The sequence below is a fragment of the Callithrix jacchus genome, chromosome 2 (genome assembly GCF_049354715.1).
Source record: "Callithrix jacchus isolate 240 chromosome 2, calJac240_pri, whole genome shotgun sequence".
NCBI classification, from domain to species: domain Eukaryota; kingdom Metazoa; phylum Chordata; class Mammalia; order Primates; family Cebidae; genus Callithrix; species Callithrix jacchus.
The window spans coordinates 80,726,150-80,747,570 of record NC_133503.1 but is presented as its reverse complement, the minus strand read 5'-3'; the positions used below and the strand labels follow the sequence as shown (position 1 = coordinate 80,747,570).

Sequence of the window (21,421 nt, the reverse complement as noted above, 5' to 3'; positions counted from 1 at the left end):
CTGGGAAACAGAGCAAGACTCTGTCTCAAAAAAACAAAAAACAAACAAAAAAACCCACAAAGACTTAATGACGAAAATGTAAAAAACAATTGCAAAAAAAGCCAAAATTGACAAATGGGATCTAATTAAACTAAAGATCTTCTGCACAGCAGAAGAAACTACCATCAGAGTGAACAGGGAACCTACACAATGTTTTACATTACTTAAATAGCTATGTAAACATACTGTTCCTGATATTTTAAGACAGATCTTTACCACACCACGAATATACACTCATAGGAGGAAATGCAGAAACTAAGAAGTGATCAAAACACAGTTTAAAAAAATTATTACAGCATTTGCTGTAAGTAGGTACTTTTTAGACCTTAAAACACTTCCCAACCTTAATTAAATCTATGTGACAGGAGAGCACAGATGGACTGTCCTCATTAAGTTGATATAAATTCCTTTAGATTCTTATGAGAGGAATGGACAGGAAATCTAAAGATATCAAATTACAGACAAAAAAGTGGCTCACTTTGTGAAACAACGATAATGATTCTTGACATCATCTTCAGAAACTTAAAATTATTTAGCAGAAATTTAAAATGATGAAACCTCTAGTTAAGTTTTAGGTACTTAAAAGCAAACTTTTTACTATAGATATTTTCAAACACACACACACTAGCAGAATGAGTCCCCATGCATCAGTCTTAAGGACTGGTTTTAAAGACAAAAATTCAAACCTCACGATTTGTTCATCTTATTCAGAGATACTTTCAGGTGAGAAAAGCAAGCGCGATGGAAGAAAACAGCACTCACCGACACACTGATTCCACTGGTAGTGCTGGATGTAGCCTTGGGGGCAGCCACACCTGTAGCCGCCCAGGATGTTCTGGCAGCCGTGTTGGCACCTGTGGTTCCCATCACATTCATCAACATCTGCAAAAAACAAGCCCAGCAAAACTTTTATGTCACCTTTCTTCTGCTATTGTTAAACGCACTCCAAATGAAACCTGGGGTAACTATTATACATGGGAACAAACAAACAAGACATGACACACAGAGAGGCTGTCATTTTTCCAGGTCACGTGGTTATTAGTCAGTGGCGGTGCATGCAACAGTTGTGAGATAAGAGACCACCTCATTTTTCTGCTCTCACCAGACCATGGCATGTCAGTACTCCAAATAACATCTCAATTTCAGCAAATCAACCATAGCAACCACAAATGTTGTGCATTTTGAACTGATTAGCTGCATATGGTATGATTTATTTGGTATATCATATATATATATATATATTTGCATCGCATATTCTAGTAAGTTTGAAAGTGATTGAGTTAGAATCCACATTTTTGAAAGGATAGAAGCATTACAGAGATACCTAAAAAGTACAGTTATTTCACATGTAAAAATTTTTATTACCATTCAAGATTAATTAGATGCAAATTCCTCTTAAGTATTTAAATATGTTATTTTTAGACAAGATGTGGTATTATTATACATGTGGAATAATTTCTTTGTTTATTTATGCATGCTCCTTTGGAATGAAAACCAAAGCTTTGAAATCTATCCATAAAGAGAGTAAAATAAAATCGGCATGTCTGAGGTGTGTAACAAATTTACATGGATAATTAATAAATGGCATCTTATGGGGATGGTCACAAGCTGAACTCACACGTGGCAAACAGCTGCAGGTTCAGAATACTTTCAATGTCTCAATGATTTGAGAGATACAACATTAAAATTGACATTTTAAAACTGAGTTTTTCTTTGCTGAAAATGAGATACATATAAAAGTTCCACAAGCCTTACAGAGAGCAAATTAAATACTTCAAATATATTTCTAGAAATCTAAATAATATATTTGTAAGAAGAGTTAATGTTAAAAGGGTGATTAAAATCAAGAAAACTATAAATTACAATGCTATATAAGAATGCAAGGGAAATAAATATAGTCTCACAATCTCTGGCATGGACATTTTATAAGATACTAATCTTTATACATTTTTCTTGTCATACACTAGCAGTTGCATGATAAATACTGAAGAACTATATGAAATTTTCTTAACTGCAAGCATGTTCTTATTTTGTTTCCACTTAAATGTTCCCTTGGATTTTACAGGAAATAGCTATTGCAGAGGAGACCCATACCTACTCTGTAGGAAAGCGAAGAAGTGAAGCCAGAGCTTGATCCATAAAAAATAGAAACAGCCATCATTTTCCCTTGGCATTTTCGGTACATTTGTTCAATTCTCTATGATGACAGATTCTTTTTGTATTTAATTCTTACATATTCAAGAATCGTGGAACAAGAGGTCAATTATTATTTTTTCTGGTATGCTTGCACATGACTGCAAACCGTATTAGGCACAGAATTATTTTTCAACTCAATTCTTTCTTAGATCCATGATTAGTCAATAGTTACTTTGAAAGTCAATTCGTAATCACAGAATTTTTGTTTCACCGCCATGAAGTTTCCCTCTGTCCCCAAGGTGTTGCATAGAAATTTCTGACTGGATATCAGTTGCTGGGTCCTATTTGGTTCAATATTTTTTTTTGTTTTTTGAGATTATCCCAATTTCTCATTCAGTGTCTCGGAAGTTAAAAATAGATATGGTTTACTGTTATTAGATGAAGAATTTTTGAGCAAATCAACTAACCTTCGCAGTTCAGTCCGGTGGCATCAAGAGAGAACCCTCTTTGGCATTCGCAGCTGAAACTGCCCGGAGTGTTTTGACAAATTCCTTTTGCTCCACAAAGTGAAGGCTGAGACCCACATTCGTTGTTGTCTGGCAAAGCATCAAGAAGGAGAGCATCAAACTTTCCAATTATGACATGTCTTAAGTTTCATGTGAAGTCAAAAGCCATGTATGAAAACCTAAGTTTCATGATGTGAAAATGCCATTTTGGGAAAATTTCTATGAAAATTCACTGTTATATTAAAGACAAGACTGGTATGAAAAAGTGTATTTTAAGAGGTTTAGGATTAGAGCACATTTTGGGGTGATTGAGGGCACACTGACTGTAAGTTCCTTAACAAGTGTCTTCTAAAGTAAAAACTCAGTGTGTTTGTTAACATGTCCTAAATTACAGCGAGCTTTGAATCGTACTTTGCCTGAATACCATGGTTATAATGAGAATGTGATATAAAGGCACTGCTTGAAATATGGCTACTGTGCATGTGCTTGGGTTAAAAAAGGCCCTTTTTCCTTTGGATATTGTTCTTGAAAATATCTATATTATTAGCAACTTCTTTAGACCACTAATTATGGGGAATTGGTTATGAATATAAGTTCCAGGACATTCTTCTGTTTATAATTTTAAATACAATTTTCATGCATCTACTAGAGGTTTGTAAAATTTCCCATTTGTAATTTTGTCTTACCGATACAAGCAGTGTGATGCTGTGTGAAACCAGGTGGACATTTACAGGTAAATCCCCCCAGGGTGTTGACACAGAGGAACTGGCAATTATGCTGTTTGGTTTGACATTCGTCGAGGTCTGAAATTAGACAGAAGCCAATGAAAATCACAGCAGATTATCTGCCTATATTTCCTTTCTCGTGAAGCTACAGGAGATGCACGTGCTCCATTGGGAGCATTTGTCTAGATTTTTGCTGGAAGCTTCGTAGACTTCCTTAGACATATGGCAAGCAGTTTCTTTTTACATATTTAAGCAGAATAAATATTATGGACTACTATGATAAGATAATTAAGGCAGTACATAAGAAACTGAATGGCAGAATCATAGCAGTTTCCAATAACTATTCTAAAAGCTACTATCTAAAGTAGCTAAAGGTTATAATTCTTGCATTGAATACAGTATAGTACATGGCTGATTACTTATTCCTATTAAAGGAAGGATTAAATAAAAATGTTATAGAATCCGGAAACTGACGAAGGTCTTAACACAAACACTGAGTCTCCATATTCAGATGAAAACACGGGCATTAATATTAGAGGAAGCAAAATACAGCATCTGTAATTCTAGTCACAAATGGTATTGATATTTGGACTCTACTAATAAAAATCTCAAATTTTGATTTTGGCTATACTAAAACTTAATTTGGAAACTATATTTAAAATAAATGTACCACATAAGATGTAGGCAAGACTAATTCATAATTTTACAGCTTAAAAATGCTTTAGTCATACTCATTTATAAACAATGTATAACGTGGACCTATATCAGTTCACTAAACAGGTCCAAGCAGTGCTTGCTATTATTGTAATTTTTTTGATATGCCTTGGAAATAAAACCTCATTTTATTGAGAATAATCTATAAAAATTTGCTCAGTCCATTCATTTCATTCTGATGAGGCTTACTGTAAATCAAATATATAAGTATAGTATTGAAGCTATTTTAATGATCTAATTTGGCTTGATAAATAATTACTTTTGATACCACCTAAGCCAAAGATTTAAATTTACCTATCCATTTTCACTTTCCACAGTAAATCTAGAATAAATGTAGCGTAGAGAACTAAAAAGCTTAGATAACAACAGCAATCTTATCTTAGTGATTTGTTTTGATCTCTTTCCACACCAACATTTTTTGTTATATTTTATTTTTAAAAATGTATGTAGCTTTCTATAAGAAGCAAACTGTTTTAACTTGGGTTTTAATTCTCTCTGCTTCCTGCAATGAGACTATTGGTAGAATTTTCTATAAGTAATAATGTGGCCACGAGGAAGGTACCTTTTAATGAAGGTGATGCACATGGCATGATCCCTGATAATCTAACATTTAAATTTGAAAGAAAAGAGACAGACAAGAGTCACGATTGTCAGAGACTCTTCACTCACCTTTGCATGTCTTTCCATCCTCTTGCAGGACATACCCCCTCGGACAGGAACACTGGTAACTCCCCTCAGTGTTCTTGCAGATGAAGTTGCATGGTTTCGGGGACTGGGAACATTCATCAAGGTCTAAGAAAAAGTGATGCGAAGATTAAATTACTGGTTAAAAGAAACAACTGGCCTCTTTCCTCCTTCCATATTCTCACTTCATACTTTCTGTTTTTCCTCTTCAACTTAAAGTGGAATATAGCCAGAGAGAAGTGATGCACAGAACGATATTCATCACTGGATCAGATGTCAGAGGTCCTCTCAAGGCAGACCTCTGAGCATAACTTTCTTCTTCCAGGTTCCAATAACCTCTGCCTCTTTTCTTTTGGCCCAGGGCTAGTACAGCCCCAGCACACAGCACTATGCCTCCTGGCTTTCATACACGCTGCTCGCACGTGTATACACGGTCCTCTTGTTAGACCCTCCTTGAAATATGCCATCTCTTTCCTACTCGGACTCTGACAGCAGACAATCTCCATGTCCTCCACAGAACATACTGCGTTGATGCCCACAGAATGCTGAATCCTCACGATTAATAAAGGACCTATTCTCTATTACTCATGCTCTTCTGTTTCAAAGAAGTCAGCTGGGTTTTCTTCACCTTTTAATGCCAGGTGTACTTGTTACTGACATAGGTAATTTGATAGAATATCAAGTAAACTAATGAAACATAAAGGAGAAAATAATTTTTTCTTCAATAAAAATGAAGTTGAATACTTTGGAAAGACTGAACAAAAGTCTAAGTCCTTCCTGACCCACAACCATCATAAATTGGTGTGAGTGAGACAATAAAAACTTAAATAAGAAAGAGAAGCTGTAAAACGGTAGAAGGATTCTGCACTGAGACTGCTCTGCAGTTGGAAATTTTACTTAGGTGATGCTTACTTGGTATACTTCATGCCAAATAACAGCAAAGAGAAACAAAAAAAACACTCTCTTAATATATAATTACACATATTCGTAAGAAAAAGCCCCTTTCCTCCAAAGAATGACAAACAAATGTGCACTTTAAATTTTAAATTAAAATATAAAATGTTGAAAGTATGTATTTGTAATTTTTGGTTCTCTGATTGCACAGACTTTTTTTTGATGAAGTGAAGAATTCTACATCCCACATTATTGAACAAAGGCCAAGTGCTGTGTGATTAAGAAGCATATTATTGAGAGGATGACATTATTTACATAAAATGTGTATTCCAAAGCTCCGTAATAAAGACATTCTGCCGGTAACAGATGACTTTAGGAAATAGTAGTTGACTAGACTTCCAACCCCTGGACATAAGAGTGTCCATCCTTACCTATACAAGATGTTCCAGTGATGTCTGTGGTGTAGCCAACCTTGCAGAAGCATCGGAATGAGCCCACGGTGTTGATGCACTGACCGTTGGTGCAGAGGTTTGGCATTACCTTACATTCATCAATATCTGTGGACCAAAACAACAAAAAGCAGTCAAGAGCGAACATATAAACAAGGGTAAAACTGGTTAGAAACGAAGAGAAATTAAGAAATGAAGATGAGATAACTAACTGCAAACATTCCTAATGGCACTGGAGTACCTGTTCATCATTCAGGTGAACAGCAACATGGAAGTGACAGAAAAGTAATCTCAAGTAATGGGAAGAGATCAAGGAAGGCTCTGTTGAAATCCCTGTTTAAGACTACCCATTCTGCAGTCTAGCCATGAGTTATTTTTCTGGGGGGGAATCTAGAAAGCTACCCCTTCCAAGTCCAACTAGTTTGGAACTTTTAATAATTTCCCATGGATTGGCCTCAAAATCACATTTGCAGTAGATTGAAGAAAAGCTTTGTGACAAAAAGCTTTGACTGGCAAAGTTGTCACGCACGATACTGGGAATCTGTACAGTAAATGGAGGAAAGACGTTTTTTTTTAGGACATTAATATATTGGTTGTACAAGAAATAGGAACGACTAGCCAGTTGTGAGACTTGCTAATCTGTAAAGACATTGCAAATAGAGTAAGTCCCTGTGTACATTCAGATAAGCACTATTTATTTAAATAAGGCAAATGTAGTTTGGGGGTTACAAGCATGGCCTTTGGGTCAGACAGATGTGTTCCATTCCTGGGTCTATCCCTTAAAAAGTGAGTGATCTTGGGAAAACTACTTATTGTTATCTTAGCTTTGTGCTTCACTTCCCTCATCTTTAAAATGGGAATAATACATTCTACCCCTTAGGTTTGATAGGAAGATTACCTCAATATTTCTGAAGCATTAGTAAAGATTATTCTTTCTATATACATATATGTGAAAGCACACATCAAATATAGATAACAAAGTATAAACACTTTAGCTATTCTTTTTATTGTATCATTTTCACTTTTTCTCCACATTGATCTGAATTCATAAAATTTAATGTGTTGATTATATGAATAAATTTCCTCAACTTCTTACCTCTTCCATCAGTTGTGTATCCTGGACCATGAGGACATATCTTTTTGTATTGGGCAGTTCCAGGAAGTGGACAAAGCTCACACTGGTGGCCCCAGCCTCGCCCACCATCACAGCAGCATTCTGACTTAGTGACAAGATTGCGACTGCTGGATGCCATTTGACATATTGTCTGCAATACCTCTGCAAAGCAGAGTCCCTGTCGATTGTCTGAAATGGCAAAGTAGAAAGAGTTAAGGATGCAAATTGACAGTTCATTATCCTGGCTTTCAAATTAAGCAGGGTAATCAAGAATTTCCTTCTTAGGAATAATTAAGAGAGCTTAATGATTACAAAGTTTTGCTGGCAGTTAAATTTGTAGCATATTCTTTCACTAAAGACTATAGTTTATTAAATTTGACAAAAAGTGGTACTATACTTTGGTAATAGATTAACTTTTTTGATTAATATTTTTCTCCAATCCATTGCCAACTAAATGATAGTGATTTACCATTTCTGTAGAATAAAGTGAAATTAAAATAAAATTATTTTCCTTTAAATAAGGAAATGGTATTAGAATTAGTTTTTGGAAAGCAAATTCTAGACTACCTTGGTACTTATTCAGTCTGATCTCTCATATTTTATACATCTGAGTAGATTTAAAATATATAAATACAATGATTTTTTTCTGATATAAAAGGCAATGAAATCTTTAGTTTTATAAACAATCCTAGCAAAACTTAATAACATGAACAGAAAATTACACTTTGTATGTAGGATACTTTTCCTATTTCCTAAAAGACTGATGTTAGTAAAGGTACAGATTGGAGATAACAATAAACAAAATATGTTTTCTTAACTAAAAATTTCCTAGAATTTGAAACATATGACATCATTCTGAAAAAAATATGATATAGCTGAAATATTCTTTTTATACTAAATCAAGTGATGAGTCAGTTTACTGCTCTTATTTCTTTGTTTGCCTTGAATGTTACTTTAACACACATTTTACAGCTGCCATAATTAACTACGATTTATGATGTACGTATTTTAGCATTAAAATACAATATAGGGTCTGATATTTTTATTTCCCATAAAAAGATTTTGTAAAACATTTTTTTCTGTACCGCAATATAAAAATTAACCTTCCCTGAATTTCTTAAAAATGGCATTTATGTTGCATTAATTTTGGCAGAGTTTACCTCATATCGCAAATATTTTCTTTTGGAATTAAATCATCCTCTGATGTAAGTTTTACTAAAGTCAAATTTTCCAAAGAGCTTAATTAATCTTAATTTTGGAAAGACTATTTAAGATTGTTATTTATATTACACATAGATGTGCATATAACACACACATGTACAAATATGTCATTTTAATAGATGTGCACCTGAGATTGGGGGATTTGTTCAGCAGACAGGAATATATATGTGAAGCTCTTCTGTGATGACATCATGAACAGATGTTTTATCTACCCAGTATAATATATTTGGACGTCAACTTACCAAGACACTCGGTGCCTGAAGGACTTGACTGGAATCCTTCATTACACTCGCACCTATAGCTTCCAATAATGTTAACACAACGCCCATTTTCACAGATTCCTGGCTTGGTCCTGCATTCATTTTCATCTTTAGAAAAACAATATGAAATACCAGAAAACTGTAAAATTATAATTTACAAGCTATCTTCCAATGGGTTATATCTTATTTAACACTTCTTTGCCAAAATACAAATATAATGAGATTAAAAATGGTCATGCGTGAATATTAATTTATTTTTAGCTTTACTTCATCCTTCTAGGTGGGTTCTTTCTTACAATAACATTTTCTTCTTCTTTCTTTTCTCTATCTTCTGCAGAGAAGGGATGGTGTTTATATATAAAATTAGAAACTGGTATCCAAAAGGGATAGAGTTGCCCTGAGACACCAGGCAAGGAAGGGAACTGTGGGGAAAAGAATGTCAGTTTCTGTGATATTAGAGAAAGGGTGGGAGGGGTGGTGGGTGTTGTGTAGAGGTGATGAGTGGTGTAAAAGCCACACAGGCCAGGAAAGGAGGACAAGCTCCTGAATTGGCATTGAGTCAAATCACAGGAACGACAGATGTCTGTGAGGGCAGTCAATGGGAGAGGACGTTTAAGTAATACTGCTCTTTTGGTTGGTAATAAAGAAATCTACATCAACAAAACTTTTGTTATTAAAATTCTCTATACCCTTACTTTTTGTGCTTTTTTGATATTTTGAAAATTTTGAGTTTTTTTTTCAGAGGTATGTTGCTAGGAGTGTAAAAGAGCCCATGACAACTACGTCTTTTTGATAAATTGCTCCTTTCATCTTTATACTTAAAATTTTAAAAAATGTACTGACATTTATTTTTGCATGAACTTTGCTTTCATTAGTATTTGCCTTGAATATTTTTATTTTTAACCTATCTCACATTTCGATTTTGGTCCTACAATTCTATGAAATAGTACCTAGCTGAATTTTTAAAAACACATTTATCTTTTAACCAGCAATTTAAACTACTTATATCTGTCATGATTACTTATACGTTTAGAGTCTTACCTGCCATTTTATATTGTTTTATATTTACTGTATAGTTTCCCCCACCCTACGACCTTCTTTTCCCTCTGAATTCATATTTGGAAGTTACAGTCTTCTTTCTATTCTTATAGTGGAAACCACTGAACAGCTTTAACACACATTCTTAATGAATACTTTTCTATCAATGCCAAGAAGTATCTGTTTTGAAAGCTCTGGCCATGGTAAACATGTTGGCATAAATTTACTTATCTCTGCTCTCTCCCTTAACCGCCTGCCATGTTGATGTTACCTAGAAGTTTTGGTTTGTTAGATTTTTAGTGTGCCATTGGCATCTATTTAAACTAGTGAGGCTTTCTGGTTTTTTGACTCACCATTGTTTCACATATATTATTTCATCCTCTTGAATTAGTTAAAAAAATCAGCATATATAGTTCAGTAATTATTTCAGAGGGGTATAAATATTCTAAAACAGATTTCTGACCAGGTCTTCTTTTGTTTTCATACTTGAGTATAAAATTTTAGTTCAAAATTATTTGTCTTTAGAATGCTTTCAAAATATTGCTCCTTTATTTTTTTTTTTTAACCCAGTGTTACCGTTCATTTGCAGGAAATCTGGTTTTCTCTCCTGAAGTTTTAAGGATTTTCATTTTCCTCTTAGTGTTTTGAAATTCACCATAATGTGCCTCCTATGATTATTTTTTTAATCTTTTAGAATAAAATATTCACTTCAGAAATTTTAAAAAAATACAAAAATAATGAGTTATGAATGTAAAAGTTTTTTTCAGTTTATTGTTTCTAGAATCTGAGGTACAAGGTCTGCTGCCTTGATCTAATCCTATCCCTAATGTTATTCACCTTGATTTTGAATTATATTTGATTTGTCTGAATTATTTTTTTTTCAAAAAGGGCTCTTGCTGGATACACTGCCTGAGTTCTTCCAAGTTTGATTATGATAATACAGCTTGTGCTGTATTACATAATTTGTGCTTCAAATTCTTAGATTAATTTTCCTTTATTGCCATTGGCATTAAGAATTCCTGAGAGTCGCTGCTTGAACCCAGGAGGCAGAGGTTGCAGTGAGCCAAGTTGTGCCACTGCACTCCAGCCTGGCGACAGAGCAAGACTCCGTCTCAAAAGAAAAAAGAATTCCTGAGAGAGGCTGTAAAAAAATAGTCCAATTTTTTTTTTCTGTTAAATTTGTAACTTCACTAGGGTATACCTTGGAGTGATGTTGCTCTATCTAAATAATTCTGATTTCCAGCATTGTACTTGCTATCCTTGGACAATTTGTGGGCCGCATTGGGATTGCCAATTACTGACCTTTTCACTGTCCATCACTCTTGTCCAGTGCTCACATCCTTCTAACTACTCTATGTCCAATCCAGTGCAGCATGACAGGCCAGAGGAAAACAGGTCTCATTTTAATGAGACTCATGACTCAAGACTCAAATCTCAAATGGGTACGTGATCCTCCCTCAACAATCCTACTATACTTCTTAATATGTTCACACTCCCATTTTCCAAAATGATACTACACACTCAGACTAATAAAACATCTCTCCCCTATGAACCCCCCCTGTGCCCTCACTTTCAACCTTTTGTCCTCCTTCAACAGATAAACTGTCTTTGTTTTTTCTCAAAGGCCAGCTCTGGTGCTGGTACTCTAGATTGCCTTCCCAGATTTTACAATGCTCCCTTTTCAAGGAATCATTCCCTCAGCATAAATTCTCTAGTATCCTTCATCTTAAAACAATACAAAAAACTCTTTTATTCACCTATTAGTCCTCTAGCTGCTATCACATGTATTGATTCCCTTTCAGAACAAAATTTCTGGAAGAATGATTTCTGGCGATAAATTCCCCCGCCTCAGTACTGATGGTTTCCTTAATGTATGTGCTCCACCACTTCACCGAAACTTCCCGAAGAAGTCACCAAATCTAATTACAACTCTACGTTACTCTACATCTCAGTAGCATCATACAAAAGCAAGCACTCCCTAACTGCTGGAATAATCCATTCTTTTAGTTTTCAGGACACCACACTGACACAGAGAGCTTCCTATCTTGTTGGCTACTCTTTCTTAGTCTCCTAGTATTTTTAGTCACTCTAAATATTGGAACAACTAGAGTCCAGTCTCCTGGGAAGGAGCCCTGCTCCTTTTACTCTCCAGGGTCTCTCTCACTGTTCTGTCAATCCCAGGATTTTTCAAACACTACATATTTGCTAGTGATTTATATCTGTGGCTCATAAATACATGTGCTGACTTGAAATTCCCACTTGGAAAGCTAGTACATATCTGACACTGAGCATGACCAAAACAGAACTTTAATTCTTTTGTGTTTCCAACTAAACCTGTTTCTTCCAGTCTTTTCCATATCCGTTAATAATAGCATCAAGTAAATTATTATAGTAAGCTAATTTACTTTAGTTACTCAAGCAAAAATCCAGGGACTTCTCTTTTATATATGTTCAATCAATCCATCAGCAATCCAATCTGTTGCTTATTTCCAACATATTTTCTGAATCTGTCCACTCTTTTTCCATACTACGGTGGCCCTAATCTGAGCCTCTTTTTTCTCTCATCTGGATGTTTAAGATAGTCATCTAAATGAAACCCTTGTTTCTGCTACTACCTCCTTAAAATCCATTACCTATAAGGCAGCCAAAGATCTTTAAACATGTAAAACAGAAAATGAAAACAATACTTAATTGAAATTTTACTGTATGCCAAGCACTGCACTAAGAGTTTCACATGAATTCTTTTATTTAAACTTCCCAATAATCCTATGAAAGTGTTCTCAAAATTTCTAATTGTTTTTACATGAGGCATCTGAGGAACATATTTGAGCTGACTTGCCTTGAGTTATAGAGCTGGCTGATATATATGAACCTAGATTTCTCACATTCATAGTCCATCCCCAGGGTCCACACTCTGAGTCACTCTGTCATAATACTTCTAGCATAAAACCAAATTCCTTTCCATGGCATTTGCCTACCTTTAGACCCACTTCATGCCACTCTCCTGCACAAACTCCAGCTACACTGGTCCTGTGTAATTATTTGTTTTTGAACAATTTTTTCCAGTTCAGCTACTCACTGAAAAATAGTGTAGCAGGTCACAGGTGCCAAACTGGGCCAGATGTGCAGTTTCAATTCATATTTGTTGTGTGAACATCCTCGCACCAAATCTGTCATGCCCTCTACCCTTGGGGCATTACAATCGGGCTTCCAGGTAATTTAGGGGATCCGTGTGGTTCTGATAAGGTTTTTAAAGCCTTAAAATCTTTGGTAGTCGCTGGTTCTCCTCTTCCTGCCTCATTGCTGGCAGCCTCCATGTCTAGGACACTAGTTTGTTGATAATTAAATAGCATCCCAGTATTTTCTCTTTTGCATCTACCTATCTGCGCACTGCGGTGTAGAAATGGGTCTCTACAAAAACACTCCATACTTTTCTCATTTGCCTATGTCTTTGATCTTCTAATCAAAGATTGTTGAATAAACTTTCAAAAATTGGGACAGTCTGCCAAAGTCTAAAGAAGAAAATTTAATGATCTTGGTAAAAAATGTTCTACTTACCAGATCTTGATTCATTTATTTGTTTAAGAAATAATTACTGAGGCATAACATATTGCATAGTCAAGTTTCCATCTCTGATTAGGTTTACAGCTTTCATTAAAGTGGTTTTAGATTACCCACATAAGATTAATTCTCCTAATGGCAATACCTTTAGTTTCTGTTGCAATCAACTTTTTTTTGGGTAATTTTGTTTGATTCCAATTTCATGCATTTGGGCATTTTTTATTAATTGTTTTTGTGGCTTTATTTTTCATCCTTGCTTTTATAAATACTTTTTATTTGTAATAATATTTTTGCTGTTTTTTAAACTGCCATTTCTAGCTGTGAAAACACTGTTTGCATGAAAGTGTTCTACAAAGAGTTTTGTGATGATCAAAAAAATTTTTGCAGACATTTCAGCTATCAGCACGGTATAATAAAAAGCTTGAGGATCAGAAAAGTTTTAGAACCTGTATCTTTTGTAGTGATTTTTAACAATGAACAGAATACAAATGTAGAGTGCTGCCCTGGGTTTTTTCTTTGAAAAAGTGAGTTCAGAGGATGCTAGAATATTAAGAGTTAGAGGAGATACACCCTTCCCCAACAGCCACCACCACCACTCCCATCAACCATGCAGACTAAGTTTCTCACTGTATGCAGATGAAGAAACTGAAGAACAGAGAATTAAATAACTTTCAAGTCCTCTAGATCATTTATGGCAGATCCATGACCAGAAACCTGTGCTCTTAATCTGATCACAGTGCCTACTCTCTCTTCCCAGAAAACATATCTTCAAATGTAATAAATAATAGTATAATAGAAAATTCAGCTAGTTATAAAAGTAAGAAATTTCTATGCATAAAAATTAAAACATATTTCTAAGTATTTTAGCCAATCTCTGATTAAACACAGCACACACATACAGTATTTTCATTCACATAAATTGAAAAAGAGAAAAATAAATGAAAATAGATTTCATGCACAGTAAGAAGATAAGATGGTTAACAATGCTGATTTCCTTTCTTCCATATATGGTTATTAGCATTTTGACCTGTCTATATTTGGAGGAACACATATTACAACTTAAAAGTTTGGGCTAATCTTCTGGGATAACAGATCTTGGAAGAAGAGTGATTTTGAAAGGACCACTGAATAATTAAACTATGTAAGTCTGTTTTTACCTTTATTAAGTACTGCATTTGAATGAAATATCTAACAAATGAAAAGAAAGAAACTAAAAAATCCAATTATAATTTGTTGCATATATTAATTTTTTATATGACACGTGATTCAGAATAGTTCAGAAACTCACAGTTTTGTAAAAAAATTAAAATTGACAAATACACTTAAAATCACTTTGGATTAGTTACTTCCAATCTCAATGTCTTCCCTAGCAGTAATTCCTTCTATGAATTAGTGTTTATCTTTTGAAAATTTTTTAAAATATATTTACTTGGTTACATATGTACCTACAGAGCACATGTAATTTTATTTATAATTTTCTTTAAAATATGAAAAAACAAAGGGCCATATATTTTTGAGCAGGCATAAATGCCACAATCCAGAACTTATTATGTTAGCATAGACCCTGAGATGAAAGAAAGCTAGCTGTATCACTGCCTTAACACAGCTGGAAAAATAGTTGGCTTGTACTTAAGATGATGTGGGAGTGGTGCCATTAATTAGGCTGGGAGTGGAAGCATTGCACCTTCCCTTACTGCTTACCTACACAGCCTTCTCCATCAGGCCTTCGGGCCATTCCAGGAGGGCAGATGCACATGAAGGTGCCGATTAGATTCTTACACATCATGCCCCTAGATTCACAGTTGTGTACCCCTTCAGCACATTCATCCAGATCTAGAACAAAAAATAAAAATAAGAAATTATCAGGAGCAAGCTGTGATTTAGTACTTTTAAGTTACAGATATGGTCTTCTGACACGTAACATGTAATATTATGGAGAAAGGAGAAGCTCAGCCTTTGTCAGCTATTGACTGTATCCCAGATGAGTAAGTTTTAGCACTGCTCATACTGATAGGAAGTTCAGGGAAGGGTAATCTTTGCTTTAATAAGGATCCAAGAGTGTGACAATGGTGGGCTTCTCGACCCATTTTATCTCTGACTTGATTTACAAAAATACTATCATGTGTCTTGTTATCTAGGTATGGAAATCTACTAGCAAAATGCTGTCATATATATATTTCTGTAAAGATCTAGAAGAAATTAGTTGACAATTACAAAATCATTAAAATATATCTCCAGCATGACAAATAAAGTCTGAACTACTCCACGTCTGTGGCCTTACCTTTGCACATCTTTTGATCTTCCCTGAGGGCATAGCCAATTGGGCACGTGCATTCATAGGATCCGAAAGTGTTCATGCAGCGGAAAGCACATAGCAGTGGATTCTGGGCACATTCGTTGATATCTGACCAAAGCAATGGACAGGCATGTGATCAGAGTTCTAATTATTTGTGTAAATAAATGCTGATGTCATTTACTTGATGGTTGTACAGAAAGCAATAGAATAGTAGAAATGACATCTGCTATGTAGAATTTAGTAGCTAACAAACACATCTTTCAAAAATAACAGCTATAAACTCTGCAAAGAATATAAAAACTACCTGACATTTTCAGTGGTGAGCTGAAACTCAGAGCAAACAACCAGTAGGGAGTAATTGCACAGTGACTTGGCTTCCCTTTTTCTGAAATTAACCTCCCGATGACCACGGCCTGGCAGTGCTGCCATCTGGTAGCTAACTCTCCAGTAGAAACTTTCTGAGATTCCATCCAAAGGAATCTTAGGGCAACCAAGTCTGCTAAAGAGAGGGGAACCCCAGAGAGAAGAAGGCCAGAGAAGGAGCAACACTATTTGTTTTTCATCTACTCAGCTCAAGTGGCATGACTGCACTATGCATGTGTAAGGCAAAATCAAGAATGCTGGCAAGTAAAGTTTAAAGAACTGACAGACGAGCCAATGCCCTTCACAAGCCTGATAGTCTATTGTGCCTACCCGAGTTGACTGTCTGCTAAGACAAATGCATCAATATTCTTCAGAGTAATATAACTGATTTCGAAGCATTATCATTCACAACATGCAGAGTATAAATCCAACATTAACTAAAATATTGAAAAGGCAGGAAACTGTGACTCCAGCTCAAGGGAATAGACAATCAAGAGATGCCAAACCTGAGATGACTCAGATGCTGGAACGATCAGACAACAGCTTTACAGCAGCTATTGTAACAGTACTAAAGAAAAACTAAAAGCAAAACAAAAACCCCAAAACAAACCCCCCCCCACCATATGCTCACTAGCAGGATATCAGAAACAATATAAATAAATATCAAGGCATTAAAATACACTTTCTATGTCAAGAAGAAATAATAATTAAGACAAAGATCACTTGCCTTCACAATTCATCATGGGCCCTGGCTCAAAGCCTTCATTGCAATTACATTCAAAACTCCCAATAACATTGGTGCATGTACCATTTCCACACGGATTGCCTATTGAACACTCATCAGTATCTGAAAAAGAACAATAAAAAAATGCCACAAAGACGTTTTAGTTTAACAGGAGCATGCCCAGGAAGACCCACAGTTGGCCCTCACCCATTTCCAGTATCTGAGAAGGGCACATATGACCCTGGCATCCCCTGGGCCTTGACTGGCCAGCTGTTATGCAGTGCAGAGGGTCTGAAGGATCAGGGTGCATTGCTCTTGTCCCCAGGCAGCAATACTCACCCTAAAGATGACAAATCCAGGAGAGGAATGTGGTCCTCTGCTTCAAGAGCAGACATGGAAGGGAATAAGTAAAATGGATCTCTTGTCCAGTGAGGGATTTTGGCAATTGTAAGCCTCTAGGACAATAAGAGTTTGTATGTTTGGTTGAAGACAGAGGTTGGTAACTCTCTCCATCTTCACATAAATCAGGTCTGACTGGAAAATCTAAGACTGGTGAAGAAGGTGCCACTACTAGCTATTTATCCTGGATTTGTAAATCCCATCACTACCCAGGGTGGCTGAGAGACGTTTTACTGAATACGAGAAGGAAAATAGAACTTTAAAATTCTGTAATGTGGAGTCAACACTCACCCACACAGCGTACTCCAGTGTAGTCAAGGTTGTAGCCCATTGGACATTCACAGCGAAAAGATCCATCAGTGTTGATACATTGACCATTTGAACAAATGCCTGGGCTCTCAAGACACTCATTGACATCTAAAATACAGAACTGTCCATTAATTCCCTCACATGAAAAGATATGCCAGCCGGGTGCAGTGGCTCACGCCTTTAATCGCAGCACTTTGGGAGGCACCTGAGGTCAGGAGTTTGAGACCAGCCTGGGCAACATGGTGAAACCCCGTCTGTATTGAAATACAAAAAAATTAGTGGGGCATGGGGGCATGTGCCTGTAACCCCAGCTACTTGAGGACGCTGGAGCAGGAGAATCACTTGAACCCAGGAAGTGAAGGTTGCAGTGAGCTGATATCGCACCACTGCATTCCAGTCTGGGCAACAGAGCAAGACTCTGTCTCAAAAATAAATATATAAAATAAATAAAATAAAAATAAAAAGACATGCCAGTACTGTGTATGTCTATTCAACACAGACTTGTAAATGCTTCTTTTGTCAGAGAAATATGTAACGTATTTCATATATCATGATATAGTCATATGATATATGTATAATGTATGTGATACAAAATAAGGGTTATATATATCCGTTAAATACAATATACTATATGTTATATAGTAAAGTTAGCATGAGTTGTAAAGTAAACATAAAATAATATGTTTGTATTAAACGAGAACATAGGAATAAAATGCATCAAAGCGCACCTTCGCGTGTATCATGAAGACTAGGAACAGTTCCATGGCCATATGGACACAAATCCTGAAATGCAACTATGGAGAAAAATACAAATTCTTCATTATTGAAAACTTGAAATTATCAGAGAAATTAAGAAAGGATGAATAATGTACATGAAATTACACTTAACTATTTTTCCTTTACAAAGTTGTCTATAACAAGTCTTTTGTTTTTATGATTTATTTTAAAAGCATATTTAGTGAGGGCACCTTCTAGGTGCGCGGTGTTCCTGGTTCTTTCTGTTTGCACATTTAAAGCTGAGCAGCTAAAGAGACCTCCCTGACCATCACACTCAAAAGCCATCCCTAACCTAGAAGCCAAGCCAGCCTGAGCTTGCTGGGAATTATCCTATAATTTATGGGTGCTAATGAGACCTGAGGCTATTGGTCTTTTCCCATAAAGGGCCATTGTGCTGACTCGGCTTCTCAGAATTTAATGTAATATTCTGAGAGCCACAGACTGCAGTACAATCCCACATGGGACCTCAGCAGCAACTTGGAATATAATTTCCATTCCCTTCTTTCTCCTGCCTTGGACTTCTCAAATTCATACTTTTGAAAGCAAGTAATACTAACCTTGAAGGTGGGGAATGAAATAAAAGGGTAACTCCACCTATGCTTAGATGCATCTTATCCAAAAGCTAAAAGAAGTTTCTCAGCCTAGGTGGTTCAATGAACCATCAAAACTTATATGCAATGAGATGATTTCACCCTCAAAATATTCATAAATTACATGGTTAAGCCCACTCTGGCAAACATTCAAAAACTGGTACACAAAGTGGTGTTTTATGTCATTTCTCTTACCTTCATCGTCTTTGGGGCACAGCTCACAGGGGTCCCCCCAGCCCTCTCCTGGCATCTTACTACAGCAGCATTTTGCTTTTGTGGTGTTAAAAGCTTTGGGTACAGAACACTTTCCATTTTCAAAATTTGTGAAGCAGAAGCTCTGACGAGTATCTAATAAAGAAAGCAAACGTCACAGATGGAATTATTTTGTAACACTGTTTTGACAGAGCATTTCTCATTGCAGAACACGTGATGCAGGCTAGATCAGCAGTTAAGACAGGTCTGAAAATCTTCAACTGTGATTTCATTTGCCAATTTAGACTGACCTGGCTACAAAATTATTTAATTATTTAAAATGCTTAAACTATTTTTATAATGTGCTAAGGAAATTCAAGAAATCGTGATCAGTATCAAAATGATTTTTACAGTCTCTTTTTCCACTGTTGCATGATTGCCTAAGAAAAACCATCAAAGTAACTTTCAGTAAGTTACATCACATCAAAAGCAACGCATACACCAGTATGCAAAAAAGCTATGCCAACAACAAAATTAAAATAGTTATGATAAATCAGAATAACAATTTTTCTTTTCATAAAAAATTTATAAAAATGTGGAAACAGTGGCAATAATTCAAAGTATCTTAAAAATTGTTCATTGTGTATGTTTGAGACCTAAATTTTTAACTTGCAGATATATTTTACTATAGACATGTATTTTGTTAGGACTAATAGCAGAATGATGGTTTACAATCCAGCTTTAAAGTTTCTAAGGTTGAACTGTGATAGTGAAGTCATTCCAAATCTTACCAAAGCATCTCCGTCCATTATCAGATAGTACAAAGCCAGGGGGGCAGAGGCACTGGAAGCCTCCTGGAGTATTAGTGCAGGAACCAAAAAGACAAATGTTGGGATCTTCATCACATTCATTTATATCTGCAGAACAGGGGGAGCATTTAGTAGCCATTCAACACTTGAGAGTAAACAATTGTCCATACTATCACAGTCCACTAGCCAGTTGATATTTCAGATAAAAGATGATATTATGTTTTATGTTTAATTAATTCATAAAAAATAAACTCTTACTGCTTCAGAAATCAAACGTTATATTAAATTTCAACCAACTATGTGCCAGAGACTCCCGAGTCCATGTCCACCCTCCTGTCTTTTTGATCCTTACAGGTGTATGTATGTTTACCTGCCTACTCGACATGAACAACTCCACATCTCATGGGCGTTGCGGCCTCCATGTGGCCAAAAGTTCTATGAACTGGTCCCCATCTCCCTGATACCTCTCTCCCAGTAATCCAAATTGTGATCCCCAAGTCACCCTTATTTCTCTCTTTTTTTAACTCCACATGCAAGCAGAAAGTGGCAGACAGTTCTGCCTTCAGAGTACTTCCAAACCTATTATAATTTGCCAGTCTCAACTGACACCTGCATCTCCCTGTCTTTTTCTCATCACATGGCTACCAGGGGTGCCTTTCTAAAACATCCATGTGATTACGCTTGAAAATCTGTGCCTATGGAACTAGGAGGACTGAGACATATTATGAGTGTTATTCTTTTTCCTTTTCCCTGGAATGTTTCCTTAAAAAAAATAAACATACCTTACTAATGATTTTTGGTCACTTTTCGGAGGAGTACTTATTTAATGGATTACTTTAACCACATGAAAAAACATTACTTTTCAGTCACATTAGAATGTAAGCTCCATGAGGACATGACATGCCTGTAAGCTCCTAGCTCCTAGCACCCTCAGCTCCTAGCACGGTAACTGGCACACACAAGTTCTCAATTCATATTTGTAGAAGTTTAACAAATGAGTCATCACATCTCTTCTATAAAATGACAAAAAAACTGCAGAAACCAACACCATCCCCACACCAAAAGACCAAAAAACAAAAACTCCTGCCATGGCCCCACACTGACTGCAGGCTTGAGTTCAATCTTCTGAGCTAACCATTCCATGCTCCTTACCATGCTGCCTGTTTCCAGACAGCCTCTTCTGTTCTCTTTCATTTGCTGATCAGTAAATTCCTATCCAACATTTAAGAGTGACCTAGACAATCGTCAATCCTCTGTGAGAGGCTTTCTTGAACTGCCACCCTCTCACAACTACCATAACAATCCCTCACCTCCTGCTATGCTCCCATCTCCTGAATGGACGTTCAGTACAGTGTCTGTCACACTGTATTTTAAGGATGGCTTCACAAAGCAAGTTTATTTACAAAATAGGTCTCTCCCATTAGGTAGTAAGTTACCCCAAGGCAAAGATGATGCTCCTGTATTTCCAGAACCTAGACAGGTGCCACATGTTCACTGTAATACCCACTGACTGTAGGGATGAATTTATGTCTGTGTGGGGGATATGTACATATATCTATGTGTGTATATGTGTGTGTGTATGTATGCACGTGTGCTCATGAATGTCATCTGGGAAAAGTTG

The 21,421-nt window shown here is 36.0% G+C and overlaps 1 protein-coding gene across 3 annotated transcripts in view; it reads right to left on the bottom strand.

Moving 5' to 3' along the window:
* FBN2 (fibrillin 2) overlaps nucleotides 1-21,421 on the bottom strand; it is a 270,327-nt gene that overhangs the window by 12,895 nt on the left and 236,011 nt on the right. For all 3 annotated transcript variants that reach the window (XM_035290955.3, XM_035290956.3, XM_078365811.1), the window contains 14 exons: nucleotides 19,783-19,908; nucleotides 18,995-19,147; nucleotides 18,161-18,226; nucleotides 17,415-17,540; nucleotides 16,728-16,847; nucleotides 15,623-15,745; nucleotides 15,043-15,174; nucleotides 8,725-8,850; nucleotides 7,244-7,450; nucleotides 6,130-6,255; nucleotides 4,790-4,912; nucleotides 3,368-3,484; nucleotides 2,643-2,771; nucleotides 802-921 (listed from right to left, as the gene is read on the bottom strand). In XM_035290955.3, coding sequence (XP_035146846.2) covers nucleotides 802-921; nucleotides 2,643-2,771; nucleotides 3,368-3,484; nucleotides 4,790-4,912; nucleotides 6,130-6,255; nucleotides 7,244-7,450; nucleotides 8,725-8,850; nucleotides 15,043-15,174; nucleotides 15,623-15,745; nucleotides 16,728-16,847; nucleotides 17,415-17,540; nucleotides 18,161-18,226; nucleotides 18,995-19,147; nucleotides 19,783-19,908 — 1,794 coding nt within the window. The remainder of the gene's footprint in view (nucleotides 1-801; nucleotides 922-2,642; nucleotides 2,772-3,367; nucleotides 3,485-4,789; nucleotides 4,913-6,129; nucleotides 6,256-7,243; nucleotides 7,451-8,724; nucleotides 8,851-15,042; nucleotides 15,175-15,622; nucleotides 15,746-16,727; nucleotides 16,848-17,414; nucleotides 17,541-18,160; nucleotides 18,227-18,994; nucleotides 19,148-19,782; nucleotides 19,909-21,421) is intronic.